This window comes from Arachis ipaensis, chromosome B5 (genome assembly GCF_059453495.1).
Source record: "Arachis ipaensis isolate K30076 ecotype BB chromosome B5, ASM5945349v1, whole genome shotgun sequence".
NCBI classification, from domain to species: domain Eukaryota; kingdom Viridiplantae; phylum Streptophyta; class Magnoliopsida; order Fabales; family Fabaceae; genus Arachis; species Arachis ipaensis.
Window position 1 is genome coordinate 134,158,850 of NC_142440.1, and position 22,290 is coordinate 134,181,139.

Below are 22,290 nucleotides of genomic sequence, written 5' to 3' on the forward strand. Positions count from 1 at the left end.
ATAAGATAGTATGCAAAATACGTGTATATCTCGTTTACCGTGCAAATTTATCTCGTCTACACTGTAAACGAGATAAGACTAGGTAACACACTATATATAGATGTCATTTACAGCGAAGTTTTGGGTCCTATTTCGAACATTTTCACTACTTTCTCTTCTCTTCTACCCCTTTCTGACCATATTATCGAGTAAGACGAAGATGGCGTGCGCAGATGCACATGATCCAGACATCAATAAGTTAAACGCGACTTGGCACTACATCGGGGCAGCCGATTTTGCGGTTAGTTTTCTTATCTTGACGTTTATGTTATCCCATATACATATAGACACAGTTAGGATACTTGCCAAGAACTAGAATACAATTTGTATCGTTAGCAACGTGTTACTGATAGGGGATAATTCTAGGAATGTGGTTCTCATTTTTTTGTAGTTAAGGTTTTAACTACATAATTATTAATTTAGATGTTAAATACTTTGATAGATTTTTCCAACCGTTGAAGTTAGTTTATTGGTTACACGTTTCTTAAGTTTTAATTTAGTTATTAACTATTCAACTAAAATTTATTTTTTAAGTGAACTATGTAATTTTGTATTTACCTAAATTAAATTATTAAGTTAAAATTTAATAATTAGATTATTAATTACTTTAGTGAATGTCTTTGTGGCACTGGACATCAGTTCCACTACCATGACCACCAGCACCCATGATGTATTTGTGTATTTTATGTAGATTATGATGTTATTAACTGTATCTTACGTAGTATTATATTTTCTTAAGGTTTCATGATATTTCGATATTTCGTATGAATATTTTATGTACTTTATGTTGACCTTATCTTACCTAGTATTTTGTATAAGTATTTTGTATAAGTGTTGTGTCGATAATTCATTACAGAAAGTGCGATGTAAACACAGAATACAAGGGTTTGAAGTGATAGTTTTGTCGAACTACACCCTACAGGATAGGGATGCTGACGGATGAGTTGGACTGTATCAACAGAAGGTTGACCTTGCAAATGAGGCTGCTGTCTAACTGTCGATGGTCTTAGGACATGGTGGATGCTAAACATGTATGCGCTCCACCAACTCTCCAGGCCTCCCTAACAAAATAAAACATTCATGGTTGAAAACTACACTAGATATAGCAATCATGAATGAGTAAATACGCCACAATTAAACTTGACCTCACTAGTATCCGAAGTTCTGTCGGAAGACTACATAGAGACTCCAAAGACATCCAGTTGCAGCTTGGCAGTAATGAACATGGTACTTCAATTGATTCCATTCGACCATTCGATACTCAGCACTTCTGCGGATGCTGTAGTTCTTCACACCCTGCATTATTGCATCTCTATTTTTGACTCTGTGGTTGACATAAAACTCCACTCTATCGTCTAGGTTGTAATCGTCTTTCCCGGTGCTTGGAAAAGGAGTTTTCTCATGCATCGCGTCCAGATCTAATGCATGATAGTGACTTGGTACATCTGATAGCGTCGGAATCGGGTGGGGAGAGGCAACACATAGTGCACCGCTACCTTGGCTGGCGTCTCTGGTACAAACTCCTGCTTATCATCATCTTCAAACGAATCACTATCGTTGCTATCCACAACGTACTCTTCAACGGAGTCTTCATCACCGACGTCCATGTATTCCACTGGGCTAGCAACATGAATCGGTGGTAGTGCGAGAGGTGGGTCATCCTACACAAAGGTCGAGTGGGCGGATCCACTGCCACCAACGTCACTAACCTCGGCGGAAAGTTCCATCACTTGTTCCACCATGATTCTGCTATGGATGTCAAACATGAATCGCACATGCTCGTCGCCCTGGAGGCGATACAGGTGAAACCAAAAAACTCCATGACCCAATGGTGCTAGCAACCTATACCCCATCCTTCTGATCGCTTTTCTCCCTAAACCACCAAGGTTGCTCAATATCAGACTCTTCAACTCGGACAACAAACTTACGTGTCAAGTGCGGAACAGTAACGGAGTATCACACTCAAATATCACCCCATTGTCACTGTTTCTCATATGACAATTGGGGTACACAGACAACCACATATCTGCTACTATTAGACATTTTTGCCTATTTTTGGGAAGAAAAATGGAGGAGAAGAAGCTATGAAATGTAAGTCGAGAATGCCAAGAGTTGCACACCTTTTTATAGCTGTTAGAAGTTTATCTTACTGTATTTCGTTTATACTGTAAACGAGATATACACGTATCACGCGCATTGTCTTATCTCGTTTACAGTGTAAACGAGATAAGTAATCTTACGTAATTTCGTAATAATTTTTAAAATTATTTATTTCAACAAATAAAATAATTTTTAATTTATTTAAATAAAAAATCTTTAAATTGTGTCTTTGAATGAAAAATATAAATAGAATAAATATAGAACTTTATTTGGTTGTAAAAGTAACAAGGAAATGCAAAATATTTTTTTAATTTTATATTTTCTACAAGTTTAGAGTTTAGAGATTAAAATGTGTACTTTATCTCTGTATTTCGATTATTACGTTTATATATACAATTGGATGTATAAAAAAAAATAAAAAATTAATAATATATTATCCTTTTATATATTATTCTTTGTAGAAAGAGTTTTGCTTGTACAGGCGAATAAATGATATTAGAATTACTAGTACGTACACTTAAATTAATAAAAATTTTAAGATTTATGAAAAAAGAAAAAAAAGATTTATTTTAAACCTATCTTAACTTATTTTTAAAATTTTATAAATGACAATGATTTATATATGTGCTTTTAAGAATTAATTTAATTCTGTATAAAATGATAACATGTGGTATGATATTTTATATTATTGATATGATATATCAATCAATTATTTTATAACATGTGTCATTAATTTATTATCTTATCATATCATATGATATCTAAAATTAAAACATAGAATTCTTTTAAAATTAAATTAATTTATTTTATAATATTTTAGAGATTATTTTTAGAATAAACTATTAAATTGATTAAAAAAATTTTCAAATAAAATACTTCCGTCCTTAATGAGGATAAAAGCACAAAAGATCACAAAACTTAGCCTTCAAGTTACTGACTACTTGTATAGAAGCCAAGTTAGTTATTCTGTTAAGATTGTAACAACTTTGTAATAGTTTTTTCCTCCTTTTCTTGTATCCTCTCTTTACTATATATAGTTGTGTCTAATGTAGTGCAATAATAATAAGAACTATTCAGTCTTTGCTTTTATTACTCTTTCTCTGTTTTCATGCTTTACATTCATTGCACTGATTCTCTCATGGTATTATAGAGCCATTCGATCTATGGTGTAATCATCTCTATTCAATCCAATACTTCTTCTTCTTTATCCATTCTTGATAAACTAACAAATGATAATCATTAAAGATGACAACAACCACTACAAAAAAAAGACATAAAATAGTATTAATATTACGGCGATTTTGTAAAACTGTTGTAATATCTGGATATTATGACATTTTTTATTATTGTCATAATTGAATTGCATTTAATGGTGGTTTTTGTTAATTCTGATAGTTTTAAAATGCCATTATCACTGCTATATAAAAAAAAGTTAACCCTAATCAAATTCTCATTTTCCATTGAAACACAAAGGTTGAATCGTTGCCACAGTGATTTTTTCTGTGACGATCTCCTTTGACCAATCTCCTCCGACAATGACATCCTTTAACCGATCTCCTCCGGCGATGACCTCCTCCAACGACGATCTCATTCAGCGACATCTTCCTCAGCGCTGATCTTCTCTGGTGACCTCTCCTCCAATGACAATCTCCTCCTGCGACGGTCTCCTCCGGCAACATCTCCTATTGCGATGATCTCCTCTGGTGGCATTCTCCTATGCCGGCAATCTCGCCCATCTAGTTACTGTGCTCTGAGATTCTCCTCCCACAAGCTCGCGAGGTAGGTTTTTTTCCTCTTTTTCTTTGTTCTCTTGAAAATATTTTACTCTAATTCCTTCGATCTCTTGAATTATTGATCCAAAATTTCAGAATACATGACAAATTTTGCGAAATGGCAACTACAACTACTAAAACTATAGGAGCTAAGGTTTCTGAAGAAGGGATCGTTGAAACATTTCATAATAATGATGATGAAATCATGATTTAATGATAAAGTAAAATTAAATTGAAAAGTAGTAACTCTAGGAATTCTTTTGTGGCTTGAACTTTGGATTAATGTTTCTTTTTGTAATTGATTTTGATTGACATCTGATAGGAACATATAGGCTTAACAAACTGAGCAGTTTTTCATATGTATGAAACCTTTGAATAAATGTGCAGATCAAGTGAAGAGTTGAAATCACAAGACATAGAGGAATCATCCTTAGGATATTCTAAATGCGTTTAACTAACTGCGGTTTCATTTCTACCTTTCAAGGTATGATTTTGCTAATTATCATTCTCTTCTAGCTTTTATCTGAATAAAACTACGCTTTGGATTACCGTTTAGAAGTTACCAATCAATTGCTTTACTTTTTGCCGATACCGTACTCTTTTAGATGATGAACGCTAGTTACATGTTAGTTACAGCACGCACATGAATTTAGTAGCGTTGATTTGGTTTGCAATTTTTCATGAACCTCGGTGGATTAATTGGCAGGCGAGTGGTGCTATCAAGAATTGTATGGACTCGATTCATGTGAAGTTAGTTGTGTTCATATATTAGTCTTCTTTAACAGGGCAACCTGAATTGGGATGGCTATTGTTCTTGTGGACGTGGAAAATTAAAAAATTGTGATGTGTTAATTTCTTTCATTCATATGTTCATGATCAAGCAAAATATATTTTCATGACAACACAACAAGGTAGGAATTGAGCACATCGAATATCAATACACGTTTTAGGAACAAAAGCAAGTGAAACGAATAAAGTTTCTCAATCTCAATTCTTTCACAGGAAAATAAAGGTTTAAATTCCATCTATTGAATTGAGCAAGTCAAATTGAAATATAGCTATTTACTTGCTGTTGATATACAGAGTTTATGTGCCTTCAGTTCTTCTATTGGAGCACTATTATGATTCTCCATTAGTGTTATCTTTGTTCACCTTATAGGCCCTATGGTTAGCTCTTGCAACCTTTTATTTTTTAAAAATCAAATGCACAGTTTTTTCTTGTCTTTTGTGCACTTCGTCACTTATATTGTATTATGATCTTTCTTCATAGGGAGTGTTTGGTTTGATGACTATCCCATTTGGACTTCTAATCTTGCTTGGTTTTCTACTTGACAAACCCCATACGCATGACTTTTCCTACAGACAGGTAAAACATATTTCTATGTCTAAACTTCATTGCAAAAGTAACTTTGAGTCTTTAGTTTTCAATCATTGATTGACAAGTTTAATTTTAATCAATAGGCTTGCTTCAGGAGCTCGGGTTATAATTGAATCTAAACCATCTTGCCACACAGCATCTAGCTCTTAAAACCTTTTATTTTAGAGGTTAGGCCACTAGTAAATACAATATATATAGGTATAGGTATATAGGTACACATGAAATTTGTAAATCTAAAAAATGAAGACATGTTGTGACATATAATAGTGTAAGAACTCAGAGTCTGGTATCATATAGTATTGTTACATTGTATAAGATTTTTTCACAAATTTAAGAATAGGTGGATTTTGTTGAGGTTTTGTCATAAATTTGTGATTGTGAACCAGTTCATTTGTCTGATAAATTTTCAGTTAGTTAGCAAGGAACTCGAAGAATTCTTGAGGCTTGAAAAAAAAAAGGTATGCAAATTATTATAGAATTCTTCCGTCGACACTTCTCTCTGGTGGGACTTATTCACTCTCTTCTTCACTCAGCTCGAAAACTTATCCCCCTCCTCAGATCTTCCACCAAATTTGGTACAACTTCATATATATATATATATATATATCTCCCTCTCTCTCCAGTTTGCATGTATAAATTTGTGCTTTTACCTCAATTATTCATTCTGCCTTTTTTTGGTATAATTTAGGTAAAGAAATTGAAGGAAAACCATTCGTGGTTCGTTGATTTGCTCTTGCGCTTCAAGCCACCAAGTCAGAAGCCAAAGGAAGCTTTGAACTCGAAGAAGCTGAAAATTGGATTTCACAAGCTCACAGTTAAACCTGAGCTCAAAGATAAAGCTCTTCAGATTAACTCCTACTTGGTGAGTTGCTTTCTTGCTTGCTTATGTTATCATCATTGCGTTATAGTTTTGGTTTCGATTATTAGTTATGATATGGAGTATCTGAATTGCTTATAGGCAAGTTCAATTATTTTTTGGAATTGTAACTTTGAAACATCATGGCAAGTAATGCTGTTCTGACTTCTAAGATTTCGGTGCTGCTGGATGGACAAGTTTTTGGTGTTTCCTAATGCACCTCTGTTTTTTGTTTTAGCTACTAGATGAGGTTCAATCATACATACTTATAGAAAGGTCCATTAAAAATAACAGTGTGGCTCCTAGTTTGATGTTTTCAGAGTTTCTTCACATGGTTAGTGTCATTTAGTCCCCTACCTACCATCCTTTATAACATAGATGTAGTTAGATGCTGACTTTGACAGTGGCCAATTGTTGCGCAATTAACTTTATTAAATTGTGTGAAGTCATAAGCGGAAGGATTCTCTAAAATTACTTTTTTGTTTGGCTATTGTGTAATAATTGATTTTTTTTTATCATGGTTGTTGTTGTTTTATAAACTGAAGATACCAGGTTCGGTTTCCCACAGTAGCCATTTTGGAATTATTTTTAAAGACTAGCATATATGACATGATTTAACTGATTGAATCAAACCAGTTCGCTCGTACTCAACCTTGTCGGATTTAATATCTATAGTAATATATAAGTATCAATATGGAAAATAATAGAGTGTTGAGAAGAATTGGTGATGACAAAACCCAATTCCTAAATGTATTGATAGAATTAGGGGTGTTCATGGGCCGGGTGAAACCGGGTTTGATGTGACCCAGACCCGACCCGAAAATATATACCGGACCTATTTGTTAGACTCGAACCCGGCCCTAAACCCGATGAAACCTACACACTTTCGGGCCACGATTATACCGGGTAAAAATCGGATGAAAACCGGGCCGTTAGCATTACCTTTTTATAAGTTAGCATGTGAAAATATCCAAATGTCTAAGACTCCAACCATTATTTGACATGGTAAAATTCACTTAGAAAAATATAATAAGAACCAACCCTTCCCTAAAATTAAAGCATAACCACAATCAGTACTAATATTATCTAATAACACTAAATATTTAAATCAATACAAATAACACAATATTATGCATTAGTCTAAAGTCTTATGCATTTTAAATATAAAGCATTAACTATAGTCTTATAATGACTAATAACACAAAATATTAAGATTTACAGTACTTAAATTTCACATAAGAATAGCCATCATCCATCACTAATAACACAAAATATTAATTGTGTATGATGACCGGGCCACCGGACCGAGTTCGGATGACCCGAGCTATGGCCCGGACCTGACTCGAAATAATGATCGGGTCTATCTTTGAGACCCTTACCCGAACCTAGACCCGATGAAATCACACCAAATTAGCCCCTAAAAAGTTCAGGACTAGGCCGAGTCTTCGGACCGGGCCATGAACACCCCTAGATAGAATAATAGAATATGTAACCATAGGAAGATTATAAATAGGAGCAGATAAAGAATCTAAATTTGTCAATTAGTTCAACTACCAGAGTGAATAATTACTACTATTTGTACTTTTCATTTCAAGCAGATGGCAAAATTTTGGTGGAAGATATTTTGAAATTGAGCAGCCAGAAAGAAGATTCACAGGAAGAAACAAGATCATGATATTATGTTATTCTTACTTTCAAGGTATTAGCCAAGCAAGTTACCTCGTTTTATAGATGAGATGTATGTGACACACTGCTAGAAATTGGAGCCAATCTAAATGAAGACATTTAGAATTAAAAAATTATGCTATAGTTGATACTTTATTTGTATTGGAGTTATTACTTTTAATTTTCAATACTAAAAAAATTATATATTATGTTTACTACTTTATTTATGAATTACGTAATATTTTATTTATGGATTATGATTTTTTGCTATTGTGAAATTTTAAACAAAAATTATTTGTTTAACACGGTAAAAACGACGGTTAAAACTACTTTTCTAAACGATAAAAATGTCACTTTTATCCAGTAAAAATGGTGGCTTGTAACTGCCATTTTAAACAACATGAAATGTCATTTTAATAGGTAAAAAAAACGGTTTCAAACACCATTTTAACCAATAAAAATGCCACTATCCGGGTAAAAACGGCGGTTCAAAATATCGTTTTAACCAACTAAAAATGCCGTTTTAACTTGGTAAAAACGGCGGTTTTAAATGCCATTTTAACCAACCAAAAACGCCACTCTGCTAAGGTAAAAATGCTAGTTCATAAATATCATTTTAACCAACCAAAAAATGTCATTTTGTTTGGAAATAATGGCGGTTTGAACCGCTATTTTAACCTATCCAAAAACTGCCATTTTAACCCAGGGAATTGTTGCAATTTTTTTAAAACCGCCGTAATAACTAGAATGGCGCCCAGAATTACGTCACTTTCTAAAATCGTCATTCCTGGTAATAATGACGGTTCAAACCACCGTAAATACCCAAAAATACCGCCGTTTTAACTAGAATTTATTGTAGTAAACTCGCGTTATATGTAATTAATGCAAATGATTTGGGAGATCATATCATTAAAGATAAGATCCCTCCTCAATTTGAATCTGAAGAATCCAAAGCTGCAGGCAGAAAATCATCAACTTACAAGGTATGGAAACTCAAAAATCATGCTTTAATGGCTTGACTTCTTACAGCAATTGATGAATCATTCAAGAATCGTATGCTTGATTGTAAATTTGTTTATCAAGTTTGGGAGATCATTCAAGATTATTTTTCTCAAATCTGTTAAAAACAAGGGTCTTTGAGCTGCTAATTATCTTCAACAAATTCTTAAGATTGTTTATTCTTTTGCTAGAATTGGATATACCTTGTCTCTTAATGATCACAATTCAGCTATTACCGATGGCCATTTTGAGGATTATGCAATGTTCATATCTTCAGTAATGACAAAATCTGAAAACGTCTCTCTTATTGAGGCTGAATCTTTGCTTTAATTTTATCCCATGAGAATATGTTTGATCATTTCTAAAAAAATGAGCTTAGTCCTTTGGTTCAAGCAAATTATGCACAGAGAACACAATTTGGAAGGGAAAATTTTCGTGGAAACTCAAATTCTAGAAGAGGCAAAGGTGCAAGATTATTTAGAAGTGAACGTTCTTCTTCTCAAGATAATCGCCCTCTCTGCCAAGTCTGTTCTAAACGTGGACACATTGTTCTAAATTTCTTTCATCAATTTGATTAAGTATACTAATCAACCACATTCAATTCGATAGTATCTCAGGCTTCTATACTACCTCCTCCTCCATCATACCATACACTACATGCCTATCTCACTACACCATCTTTAGTTTCTGATCCTGCATAGTTTCTTGACACCAGTGGCCGGTGCTAGTCACTATGTCACATCTGATTCCAACAATTTTTTGACATTCAATGAGTATGCTAGACCTGATCAGATTGTGTTAGGTAATGGACAAGGTATTGACATAACTCGTATTGGCAAATTTTTTCTTGTTTCTTTAGATACAAAAAAGAATATCTCTTAGATTAACTCTTGCATTCACCAAAAATCACACAAAATTTGGTAAGCGTGCAGTGATTTGCACAAGACAATAATTGCTATTTCCAATTTCATGCTGTCAAGTGGTGTTATTTGTTAGAATACTTATCAGGTTCTACTTCAAGGAGCACCTAAGAGTAAAATTTATGCTTTCAAGAATGTTACAATTTCTAATTCTGATTTGCTTGTTGATTCTAATATAGTTAGATGCTTTAATGCTTCTTGTACTAATAATTACCATCTATGGAACAAATGGTTAGGACATCCAAATTCTAAAATTGTTATGATGGTTATGCAAAATTGTAATATTCCAACTCCACCTTTATAATCAATAAAAGAACCTTTGTGTGAATCTTATTGTTTAGTAAAGATGCATTATTTTTCCTTTCAATTAGATGTTTTTAGTTTCATGCACCATTAGATATGATCTATATTGACATTTGAGGTTCTTCACCAATTTCTTCTTTTCATAGATTTCACTATTATATTTCCTTCGTAAATGCCTTTACATATTTCACTTCAATTTTTTTGTTAACAACCAAATCATAAGCTCTTCAAGCTTTTATACAATTTAAGAACCAAATAGAAAACCATACTGGAAGAAAAATTAAAACTGTGCAGTCATGGCAGAGAATTTTTGTCAAAAACCTCCACTCAGTTCTTGGCAACACATGGAATATCTCATCACTTCTCTTGTTCCTACCCATTAACAAAATGGGAGGCCAGACTACAAACATCGCCATATCACAGAAATTGGTATGACAATATTTGCAAATGTATCAATTCCTCTTTTACACCGGGATGATGTCTTCCTTTTTGTAGTCTATCTAATCAATAGATTACCTTTTATACACATTGGCCATCATTCTCTATATGAGTTATTCCATAATCATTCTCCACACTACAATTTTTTGAAGATATTTGAATGTGCATGCTATCCATGCATGAAACCATACCATTTTCATAAATTTGATTATAAGTCAACACCTTCTATTGGTCTTGATAATGCATCCAATCACATGGGGTACAAGTGTCTTACCTCATCTGATTAGAGAGTAATATTTAGGCATATTATTTTTGATGAATAAAGATTTTTATATAATAAACTCTTTCATTCAAAATCTGCTTCACCTTCACCCTCTGATAAATTGTCCTTTCCTTATACTTCTTTTATCATTTTCTTTCATCTTTTACCCTCTACTTCTTTTTCTAATTATGTTTTTTCTGCTATCTCTCCCAACATTAATCAAAATCAAACTCCACAATCCTCCTCCCATTCTAAATTCCAATTCTTCTATACCACCAACTTCATCTCAGCAACAAGATTCACTATCTTCTACTCTCACTACCTCCTCTCCACTACTTCCTCATCTTCTATATCCCTAAGTTTTGATTTGTTTCAATTTTGCCATCAAATTTTCAATTTGCATCAATTTTATCCTTATTGTTAATTTTTTATAATTAATATTTTTCTTTCCAATTATACCCCTCAATCCCCATCGTCATCATCTCTCTCTCTCTCTCTCTCTCCATCCTCACCATCATCTCCACCAGCATCATCATCGAGCAACCACTATCAACCTCCTTCTCCATCATCATTGGCCATACCCCTTTTTTTTTTCTCCTTCTTTCTCCTCCGACTCTCCATCACCACCATCTCCATCGGGCTCCATTCTTGACGATGACCAATCTTTTTCTTCTTCTTTACACAATTCCAGCACCACTGAAGCCATCTCTCTCCTCCTTTGAAGCACTACCAAATATTCGTATCCAAGAACAATATTTATATCACAATCAACTCCAAAATTTTTTAAGATAATCCAAAGACCTAGCCAATAAACACAAAAAATACATCTCAAACTACATCAAAATCAACCCAAGATTTCATCCACTCCCATTTCGAGACTTTGAACTATCTCTTCACAAACAAAACATAATAGTATCAATAACAACAATAACAATTATATATCTGCAATAGACATATTTCAGATTCACATCCTATATTGAGTTTTCAGGAAACTAAAAAATAAAAAAATTGCATACCCCTAACTTCTGAGAAACCTCCGCTGCTGCGTGGTGTCACAAATACCCAACAATGACACCAAGCTCACTCTCTTAATCCGCAAAGGCTGTCCCTTTCTCGTTAGCTGCCACCGCCTTCTTCTCGCCCTCTTCGGCTCCCTACAATTGTTGCCGCCGCCGCTGCCGATAGTGGTTGCTCGATTTTGACGGTGGTAGAGATAATGGTGAGGACGGAGAGAGAGAGATGATGATGATGGTGGTCGAGATGATGGTGAGGACAGAGATGATGATGCTGGTGGAGAGAGAGTGGTGCCGTAAATACCCAACTCCCATTAGTTGTCGCCGCCTTCTTCTCGCCCTCTTCGGCTCCCTGCAGTTGCCGCCACCGTTGCCGATAGTGGTTACTCGATGATTATGGAGAGAGAGAGAGAGAGAGAGAGAGAGAGAGAGAGAGATATGATGATGATGATGATGATGATGATGATGATAGATTGATGGGGATATGAGGGGGTATAACTAGAAAGAAAAATATTAATTATCAAAAAATTAACAATAAGGATAGCAAATCAAAAATTTGATGGACAAAATTGAAACATATAAAAACTTAGGAATATTTTTGAAACTTTTAGCAAACATTAAGGACAAAAAGTATAATTTACCCTTTAATTAAAGACTTTATTATATTAACCCTTTAATATAATAACAATAACAAATTATTTGACACATAATTGATTGGATTGTAGTCATACTACTTATTCTCAACAATATCTAGGCATATTATTTTTTATGAATCTAGATTTTCATACAATGAACTCTTTCATTCAAAATCTGCTTCACCTCCACCTTCTTATAAATTGTCTTTTCCTCATACTTCTTTTATCATTTTCTTTCATCTCTCTTCCCTCTACTCCCTTTTCTAATTCTATTTTACCTGCTTTCTCTCCCAACATCAATCAAAATCAAACTCCACAACCCTCCTCTCATTCTAAATTCCAATTTTTCTATACCACTAATTTCATCTCAGCAAAAAGATTTACCACCTTTTATTCTCACTACCTCCTCTCCACACCCAATTACACAAAGATAATATTTCTATTATTCTATATTTGGAATTTAAATTCAATTTGGAGACATACCACCATCACTCTCTACAACTAATCTACATCCTGTGCAGACTAATACAAAGTTAAAAATTTAAAAATAAAAAATCTTACATACCGTAACATCTTTAATTTTGGATTTAGTAATCCCTACATCCTTTTATCAAGCATTATCATGTCCGCATTGATTTCAAGCCATGGTTAAAGAGTTAAATGCTCTCTAAAAGACAAAGACCTGGACTCTAACTACTCTTGTTCCGAATCAAAAAATCATTGGTTGTAGGTGGATTTATGCTATTAAGAGGCATCCAAATGGTAATATTTTAAAATATAAAAACCTCGCTTTGTTGCAGAGGGTAATCATCAGATTGAAAGAGTTGATTATAACCAAGTTTTTGGACTTATAATTAAGCATGCAACTATTAGAATCATTTTAACTCTTACATTGTATTTTGGTTGATATATAAGGCACTTCGATTTCAATAATGTATTTTTAAATGGGTAATTAAGTGAAGGTGAAGTCTATGGTGTAGATGCCAAAAGACATCTATACATATAGAAATAGCGTGTTTTGGTTTTATGAGTGATATTTGGTGTCTGCAACTTATGCTGTCTTTCATACTGTGCAGTAAAAATACTGCAATCTTTAGAATTTGTCTATTTAAATGTAACATTAATTATGTTATTAAAATTTTAATGAAATTCAAATTTTAGCATTGTTCTGAAAATCGGACCGGACTGGCCGGTTTGACCAGATTAACCAGAAATCGGTCATCTGGCCAGTTCGGTTGACCCCCAAAATTTTTCTGCAAAAAACCGGTTAAACCGGTGGTTAACCGGTAGACCGGATGAACCGAGCAGGTTTTTTGAAGTTCCGGTTTTTTAAAATAGCCCAAAATGGCGTCGTTTTGTGACGCCAAAAAAAAAAAAAAAAAACAAAACCCACGACCCACTAACCTAACCCACCCCCAAATCATTCAGCACTCAGTTGTCACGACACGCCTCCCTCAACCCTACTTTCCTTTTCCTCCAACGAGCAGAGGGACTCCACCATCCACACCACAATCGACGCTGGCAGTAAGCCAGTGACCACCAGCGGTTGCCACCCTCGTGGTTTGAAGCGTCTAGCATCATCGTCGTTTGGTCTTTAGAAGAACACACATGACACACCCCACAACACCGCTGTTAGCAGTGTCGTCGTCTTAAACTCTGAACACTGAAGCTTTTGGTGTCCCCGTCGTCGGCTTGTCGTCAACATCGTGGTCGACTAGTCGGGCATCTGTTCTGCTGCCGTAAATCGCAGTGAGTTCTTGGGTTTTTCAATTAGTTGTTTTTATTTGGTTTTAATTAGCTGTATGAATTGCTGGTTGCTGTAGTGAGGAATTTAGTTCAGATTTAAGTTCAGTTAATTTTTTTATTTTGTTAATTATATGAATTGATGGCTTGATGCAGAGTTCTTATTCTTCTTTTCAATTTTTTTATTTTGTTAATTATATGAACTAATTGTTATGTAATTCTGAATTTTACTGAATATAAATTTGATATAAGTTCAATTTTGGAACTCTGGATTTTGAATTTTGCTGAGTATAATTTTTTATTTTGAATGCTGGATGAATTGATATAATCTTCTGGGTTCTGAATTGTTATCATTTTGAATTTCGCTATAATTGTTGGATGTAATTTGTAATTTGGATTTTTAGATTTTGGATTTGGATTCGCTTCTGAAGCCATGACAAATCCCTCGCCCAATTTAATCAATCATGGCATTCACGGACATGTTCCTGCATTGAAGTATTTTTTCTTTTGTTAATCTCTCTGTATGTTGTGTTCTCTTTGGTTAGATAAAGTCACTCTTGGTATGGAAATGTAGTTTAGAGGGTTTTATTTTTATTGGTATCATTTGTTTCTAAATAATGGAGAGACACTGTCTTAATTATTATGAATGTATTATCTCTATTAGTGTGTTTTTACTGAGCATCTTAATGTATCCAGTGTTAGTATTTTTAAGAAAACTGTTAATGTCTAATTTTGAGGTATAACACCTTTTAGTCTCATGTTGAGGTATAACTTCAAAATTATTTTTATATTAAAATTTTTAGATTTAAAAATTATTAAATTTAAATATTAAAAATTATATATTAAATTTTTAATAATTTTATTTACATTTAATTAAATCGGTTGAATTCCGGTTGAACACCGATCGAATCACTGAATCAGTGAACCAATTACCTCATCGGTTTATTGACCGGTCCGGTTCTCGCAACCTTGAATTTTAGTATACATTGGGCCAAATAGAATCTTTTTTAAACGATGGAATATTTTATTCGACTCAATGCTGAAATTCCGAATCCTATTGCTATACAAATATATATTTATTAATTTGGTGAGTAATTAAAATATATGATTTATATAGTTTGAACTTTTTAAGTTTTACAAAATATATATAGTTTGTAAATATCCTTTTATTTTACTTTTACAAGGTAAAAATTAATTTTATTGAAGGTTAAAATATATTTGGTAATTTAATCAATATTTATATATTAACTAATATTTACATTATTATTATTATACAATTTTATTAGTATTCAATTATAAAGAATTAAGAGTATATTACTTTAGGATAAAGCTCAAATTTAAAATGCGATAAAATATTTAATTGTTAAACATATATTTTGTAATAGATTTATTGATACAGAACAGAACTCAAAATAAACAAAAGACAAGAATTGAAATTGAATAAAAAGATATATTAAAATTGAAATAGAAAACAAAGGATAAATATAAAACCCAATCTAATAACTAAATAAACAAAATCAAAATACATTAAATTAAATTGAACATTCAAAAAATATAAACTAATAACTTTTAAATAATACTTGAACTTTTTATGTTATAAATATTTAAAGCGTATCTGATTTTAATATAATTTTTTGTAAATATGATTAGAAAAATAAAATTTTTTACCTTTAAAATTTAGTAACTTTATGACCATTTTATATTTCTTGAAAGGAAAGGAGTCATGACATTATAAAGTCTATTTTTATAATCAGAAAAATAATTGTTAGATAAGTAAATTTGATAAAGAAACCAAATAATATGTTACATCATTTTATTTTGCACTTTATACTATTACTGTGCATAGTTAGAAAAAAGAAAAACAGAGAAAGCTATGCTTATTTATTAGCCCAACTGAAAATTGTTCAATTTTTTATTCGGTCTATTATTATGTGACAAAAAAAATGAATATCATTAAAATTTAACAATATAATTAACATTATATTTAAATAGACAAAAGCTAAAAATTACAGTATTTTTATTGCACATCATAAAAGAGAACACTAATAGTAGATATCAAATCTCATTAATCCCAAAAAAAAAACGCCAAATATTACTTAGAAAAGTAAAACACATTACTTCTATATGTGTAGATGTCTTTTGGCATCTACACCATAGACTTCAACTTAACACTTTGTTTGGATTGAGGATGAAAAATGAGAGGAAAGAAAATAGAAAGAAAGAAAATGAAAGAAAAAGTTTATTTTTTTTATGTTGTTTGGATGAAGAGAAAATGAATGGAAAGAAAATAGAAGAAAATTTTTCTTTTGTTTGGATAGAAGAAAAAATAAGAAGAGAGAAAATCATAACCAAGTGAAATTACCTTAATACATTTTCTTATATTATATATAAATTATCTTATACCAATGTACTTAAATTATTTTTCTAATAAAAAAAAGTAATTGCAATTACATTTCAAAATTTTAACCTGTTATCTTTATTAACAATAATGTTTTTTTGAATTTATCCTTTTATGTTGTTTTTTAATGTCATAAATAAAAATATATATCATTCTTTTTAAATATATACAAATATAACAAAACGCAAAAACAAGTAACAATGACCAGGAAGATAGGTGTTCTCTTCTTTTGGAAAGATTGAAATTAGAGATTTTAATTTCTGTAATTGAAAGGATAAATTTATCTTTTTACTCATAATTTCCTTTCTATTTCAGTTTTCTGCCCAACTTTAACGTAAAAACTTTTAAGTGGATCCTATACATACTTTTCTATTTTCTCTTCATTTTTCCTTTTGATCCAAAAGAAGGAAAACTAAATTTTTTATCCGTTTTCTTTCCTATTTTCTTTTCTTCCAACTTTATCTCATCCAAATAAACTGTAAGTGAATTAATTTTGATGTAACAACCGGCTAAATTTAGTGAAGAAAATCTAGATCAAATTTGCAAATTAAATAAGAATTTGTATGGATTAAAATAAGGATCATATGCTTGGTTCTTAAAATTAGTATCTGTTTCATCTTCTTTTGGTTTTCAGAATCAGACCTCTCTTTGTTTTTTAAGAACAATGGTAAGTTTCAACTTTAAATTTTAGTGTACGCAGATATTAGAAATTATTTTTAATATAGAAATAGAGATAGTATTTTAGTTAAATATTGACATTTGAAGTGTATTATATTATTGTAGAAATTATTCAACACGTACTTCACATATTAGTCAAGATGTTGCCACATATTCAACATGTCCCTCGCGTATTGGTCAGGATATTGCCACGTGTCCAACATACCCTCACGTGTTGACTTCTTACCTACAAAATTCACCTACCTTAATTACATTAAATAATCTCATTTCTAACAAAAACACCAATATTTTTTTTATATAAAAAAAAAATCAACCGCTACCTAGATGACATATTGATCAAAGGTAAAGACCTTCTTGCTATTCAAAATATGATTACTGTTCCGTCTTTACTTTCATCTCTTTGTTTTCAGACAATTGATTCTCAGTCCTTAATAAATTTTTATTTTTTTAAAATTTTTGAGAATTATTTCTATCAAATAGATTTATTTATCTCTTATTTTAAAAAGGGATTAATTTATCTTAAAATATATTTTTTGAGATTTAATTGTCTTATAATAAAATTTGTTTTTAATTTTTTTTATCCAACACTTAGTTGAAAATTTGATTAAAAGCGACTCAAAAATCATTTGATTTAATCGAAAAAAATTCTTGAATATTTTTAAAAAATAAAAATATCTACTTTAAAATTTGTTAGTGACTCATGAGAATGTTTACTATTGTTATTAACCGATATTATCAATTAATAACCATCGTCAATCGTTTGTTGATTATCTTTCGACTTATCTATTTATTTATTTTTGGATTTTTTTTAAAAGAATAGAAGTGAGTGAGGCATGCCCTCTTCAAAATGTTGTTGAAGGACTACCAATGAAAAGGCATGAATCTCCGCTGTCCCTGCCATGCCTGACTCTTCTGAAAAACACTGACGACAACAAAACGTGAACAACAACAATATCAACATATTATCAACTACTCCCCCTGCCACGTTCATTCTGCGTTCCCTCTTTCACATAGCTAAAAAAGAAAGGAAGAAAAAAAAAAAAATTAAAATAGTAACAAACTCTTCCCGTCTTCCGGTCTTCCCCGTTCCACTTTCTCCCTAAACACCATTCACGTCCTCCTTTTCTTCTCTGGCTCGGCCACGGAGAGAACCAGACCGGTTCGGTTCGACTCGTCAGAAGGGGGATCCGGCTTTCTCCGCAGTTGACAATACGTAACGGCCTAACGGAAAACGGAAAAACTAAACAAACTATTTGCTTTTCTTTTCTCCTCGGGTGATGAGATGAGAGGGAGCTACTTTTTCAACCGTTGGATTGAGCAGAGGGTCCGCCTGCTCGCGATCTCAGCCGTTAAATCGTTCAAGATCAAGCTCCTCCTCTTCTTCTGCGTCGGGCTTACGCTAATCGCGTTTTCCACAAGTGCTTCCAGCTTCTTCCTTTGGAATAATCAAGCACCTGCTCCCTATTATGGCCCTGATTTCAGGTTCTAACTACAATACGCTTTTTTCCTTTTGATTACTTAATCCTATTTGTTAAATATGTTAATTGCTTAATATATGCTTGTTTTTTATTTTTATTTTTTTTTCAATTCAGGCCAACTTAATTGGAGAAATAAATTAAAATAAGAATAAAAATTGCTATGTTTATTGGTGAGAAATCTGTTTTTTATGAAAGTTTTTAAGTTTAATAATGAACGTGTAGAGTGTTAAAGTAACAATTATAGGCTTTCCTTAGAGGTTCTTAGCTTCCATAAAAATGTAAACAGATTCTACATTAAACGACCACTGAGGAACTTGTATTTTAGTACTTTGTTTGTTTCACAAGAGAGAGATCCATGTTAGATTCAAGTTCAAGCTGCTGGACGAAAAGCTATAGAAAATGACAAAAAGTTTTTTGTTTTTTTTTTTAAATTATGTTGAACATTTCTTATTTCTTATTAAACAACATCTAGCTTAACAGCTGCACTAATTCCATAAAAACGATTTCTTTTCAAGATAGTGAGTGGAAATGAACAGCTTTTATCTATGAGGTAGTACTTGATTGGATACCAGAAATCAAAATCATCTTAGGATTGGTGTTTTCATGTTGAACTTATTTTCTTAACTGGTGTTCTGAGATTATGCTGCTTGTAAACGTCAGCAAAGTGAATTTTAAGGCTTTTGTGTTGTGTTTTTGTTCAAAGGAAAGGGTACTCAATAGTGATGAACACATGGAAGAGATATGATCTTCTAAAGCAGTCCATCAAGCATTACTCATCGTGTCCTCGCCTTGATTCAGTGCATATTGTGTGGAGCGAACCAGATCCACCTTCGGATTCTCTTCTGAAATATCTATACCACGTGGTGAAGTCCGTGCCTAAAGATGGGCACCAAGTCAAATTGAAGTTTGACATCAACAAGGAGGATAGCTTGAACAACAGGTTCAAGGAAATTAAAGATCTAGAGTCCGATGCTGTCTTCTCAATTGATGATGATGTCATATTCCCTTGCTCTTCTGTGGAGTTTGCATTTGATGTTTGGCAAAGTGCACCTGATACAATGGTGGGGTTTGTACCTCGTGTCCATTGGGTTGATTACTCGGTATGGTTTATCTAACTTCACCCAATTCAAAATGTTTTTGATGATTTTGTTTCACTATATTTCTTTCTGTGCTTATACTTTTGTTGACCAACGACCAAGCCCATCCTCTTTTTATTGGAATTTTCATGCATTATTTCTTGTTCGTTGTTTTGCTCTTCATCGTTTGGAGTCTAATATGCAGTTTTTCAAACACACAGGAAGCAGTCTTTTGAAACATAAAGTGAAGCTCCATTCCAAATTTTTGCATGCCTATTAATTGCCATCAAGAGAGGCATAGTTTTTAAATCTTTAGTTAAGATATTCGAGCCTCACAAACTGAGGACTTTTTATATTGTTACTAGCGGCAATCTAATTCTAAGGGATGGGAAAGCTAATTAGCTGGACTTTAGTCAGAGAAGAAGGGATTTCATCACTCTATCTTATGTCCATCCTTGTAAAACCTGGTAGTTTTGTTTGTTGCACCTATAAACTTGACGTGAGCTTAAGATTAGTTGAAGGTTAATTCATAATTCTGCAGTTCCTTACACATTTACTTTATTAATATTTCTATGTAAAATATTAAAAACATCTTAAGCTAATCTTCTAGTTATTGAATGTGCTTGCAGAAAGGTGGCGGCTCCAAATTTAAATATGGTGGATGGTGGTCCGTGTGGTGGACGGGTACATACAGCATGGTGCTCTCCAAGGCAGCATTTTTTCACAAAAAGTACTTCATTCTCTACACAAATCAAATGCCAACGTCACTTAAAGAATATATAACTAAGAACAGGTTGTTCTTTTCAGCTAATCAATCATTCACTGCTTTCTTGTTTATGAAGTTTAAACATTCCATATTGTCGATTCCAACTTCTTTTAATGTTTTCTTAATACCCAGGAACTGTGAAGATATTGCAATGTCTTTCCTTGTTGCAAACGCAACTGGTGCACCCCCCATATGGGTTAAAGGTAATTGTTGAATACCTGAATGCATTTTATGCTTTTAATTAAAAAATACCAAATAATAATTACGTAGGAATTGGATAATTTATTTTATTTTTCCTTTTGCTTATTTTGTTCACATGGAAAGTTCCTTTCCCACACTAGCTCAATGTATATAATTCCCTTGTTCCAAGTGATTTGTCATTTAGCTAAAATTAGCCCATTTGCTTTAGGGAGTAATACTCATTGATTGCTAAAGCTACTTGTAATTCCTACCTTTGTCATGTTTATTTGGAGGTTGTTTCCATGTGTCTTGCATAACATGATAAAATGGTTTTTGATCTTGTCTGAATAAGAACAGATCTATACCCTTAAGCACTGCTAAACGGATGAAGCTGTGATGACTAGTAAAGGTTTTAAGTATAACTCACCTTGACTAACTGCACCTTCTTATCCTTGTCTCTTACTTCAAAGCTCTATCATATATTTCAACAATTTACAGTATTGATTCCTTTTTTGTCCTTTCTATCAAAGAATTCTGCAATGCACGGTTAGCCGTGGTAGTGCAACTTGCTTTGAAAGCAATGAAATTGCTTGTGTTTTGTTATCAATTGACATTTTTTATTCTCACTCAAGTCCTTCTGCTCAAGTACATTTCTGGGTTAATATGTACAATCTTCCGTTTCTTTTTATTTGTTACTGTCACTTACGATGTACCAAAAGGTGACAGTGACAAATACGAAAGAAGCGGAAAGAGTACCTGGTCGCCATGCTCCATCTAAGCCTTGTTTTAATGTTGTCCCTGATTCCAATGATCGTAACGCGTAGTGAACATTACTAATGCCCCTCTTGAACCATATTGTTTATACCACCTTAGTACACAAGTTTGTTAACTTAATCATTCTTTGTTACAGGAAAGATATTTGAGATTGGATCAACTGGAATCAGCAGTTTGGGAGGTCACAGTGAAAAAAGAAGTGAATGCGTCAACAGGTTTGCTTCTGTGTTTGGAAGGATGCCATTGGTGTCTACCTCAGTGAAGGCTGTTGATAGTCGCAATATTTGGTTTTGGTGAAGCTAGATTTTCATGTTATAGTTTTTATAGAAATTTCAATGTTAGCTAGTTGGGTTACTTGATTTCACTGTAGTTACAGAGCTGTATAATATTGTGAATCTTGCACACAATTCATGCACTTAGTAAGGATAGTTAGCAGATTCCTTAGATTGATTTCTTGTATTATTGTCTGTAATACAAGCACAACAGCATGGTGCTTTTCGTTCCGAAAGCAAAATATTATGAATTTGATTGTAAAATATAGAGGGGTATTACACCCTTAGCAAAAGATACTTCTCTTTTATATTTTTTGGTCGGGTTACTGTTCATCCTTGGAGCAAGGAGAAGTGAGCAATTTCATGTCATAGGTCTCATACACAAGTAAGAGGGAAGTAATTCTAGTCATATTTTCTAACTCGTAACAATATATCTTGTTTCATGGCTGGTTATGCTACTGTGAGGAAGAAAATTTTTTCCTCACTTGCTGAAATGTCATGGTTGTAGTGGAAGAGGACGCGTGTTGTGTTGGTTTCAATATAAC

General features: G+C 32.8%; 2 protein-coding genes across 3 annotated transcripts; both read left to right on the top strand.

The window, feature by feature from the left end:
- Positions 1-5,187: 5,187 nt before the first annotated feature.
- On the top strand, positions 5,188-7,773 carry LOC107644016 (uncharacterized). The gene is made up of 5 exons (XM_088487535.1): positions 5,188-5,277; positions 5,700-5,747; positions 5,823-5,864; positions 5,978-6,151; positions 7,744-7,773. Exons 1-5 carry the CDS (start codon positions 5,197-5,199, stop codon positions 7,771-7,773), a joined length of 375 nt encoding a protein of 124 aa, XP_088343661.1. The 5' UTR covers positions 5,188-5,196.
- Positions 7,774-18,019: 10,246 nt separating this feature from the next.
- Positions 18,020-22,054, top strand: EPC1 (Nucleotide-diphospho-sugar transferases superfamily protein). Of its 2 annotated transcripts, none has more exons than XM_088488346.1 (5): positions 18,020-19,156; positions 19,214-19,777; positions 20,383-20,546; positions 20,652-20,722; positions 21,610-22,054. In XM_088488346.1, exons 2-5 carry the CDS (start codon positions 19,400-19,402, stop codon positions 21,768-21,770), a joined length of 774 nt encoding a protein of 257 aa, XP_088344472.1. In that variant the 5' UTR covers positions 18,020-19,156; positions 19,214-19,399; the 3' UTR covers positions 21,771-22,054. The 2 variants fall into 2 exon arrangements, with proteins under 2 accessions (XP_088344472.1, XP_016203275.1); XM_016347789.3 differs by having other exon boundaries at positions 18,020-18,681; positions 19,381-19,777.
- Positions 22,055-22,290: the final 236 nt, after the last annotated feature.

Coding starts and splice junctions, on each gene's coding strand:
- LOC107644016 (XM_088487535.1), top strand. CDS start 5,197: ATGACTATCCCATTTGGACTTCTAATCTTGCTTGGTTTTCTACTTGAC. Junction 5,748..5,822: donor TGAGGCTTGAAAAAAAAAAG/GTATGCAAATTA, acceptor TTCTTCACTCAG/CTCGAAAACTTATCCCCCTC. Junction 5,865..5,977: donor CAGATCTTCCACCAAATTTG/GTACAACTTCAT, acceptor GGTATAATTTAG/GTAAAGAAATTGAAGGAAAA.
- EPC1 (XM_016347789.3), top strand. CDS start 18,482: ATGAGAGGGAGCTACTTTTTCAACCGTTGGATTGAGCAGAGGGTCCGC. Junction 18,682..19,380: donor TATTATGGCCCTGATTTCAG/GTTCTAACTACA, acceptor TTTTGTTCAAAG/GAAAGGGTACTCAATAGTGA. Junction 20,547..20,651: donor GAATATATAACTAAGAACAG/GTTGTTCTTTTC, acceptor CTTAATACCCAG/GAACTGTGAAGATATTGCAA.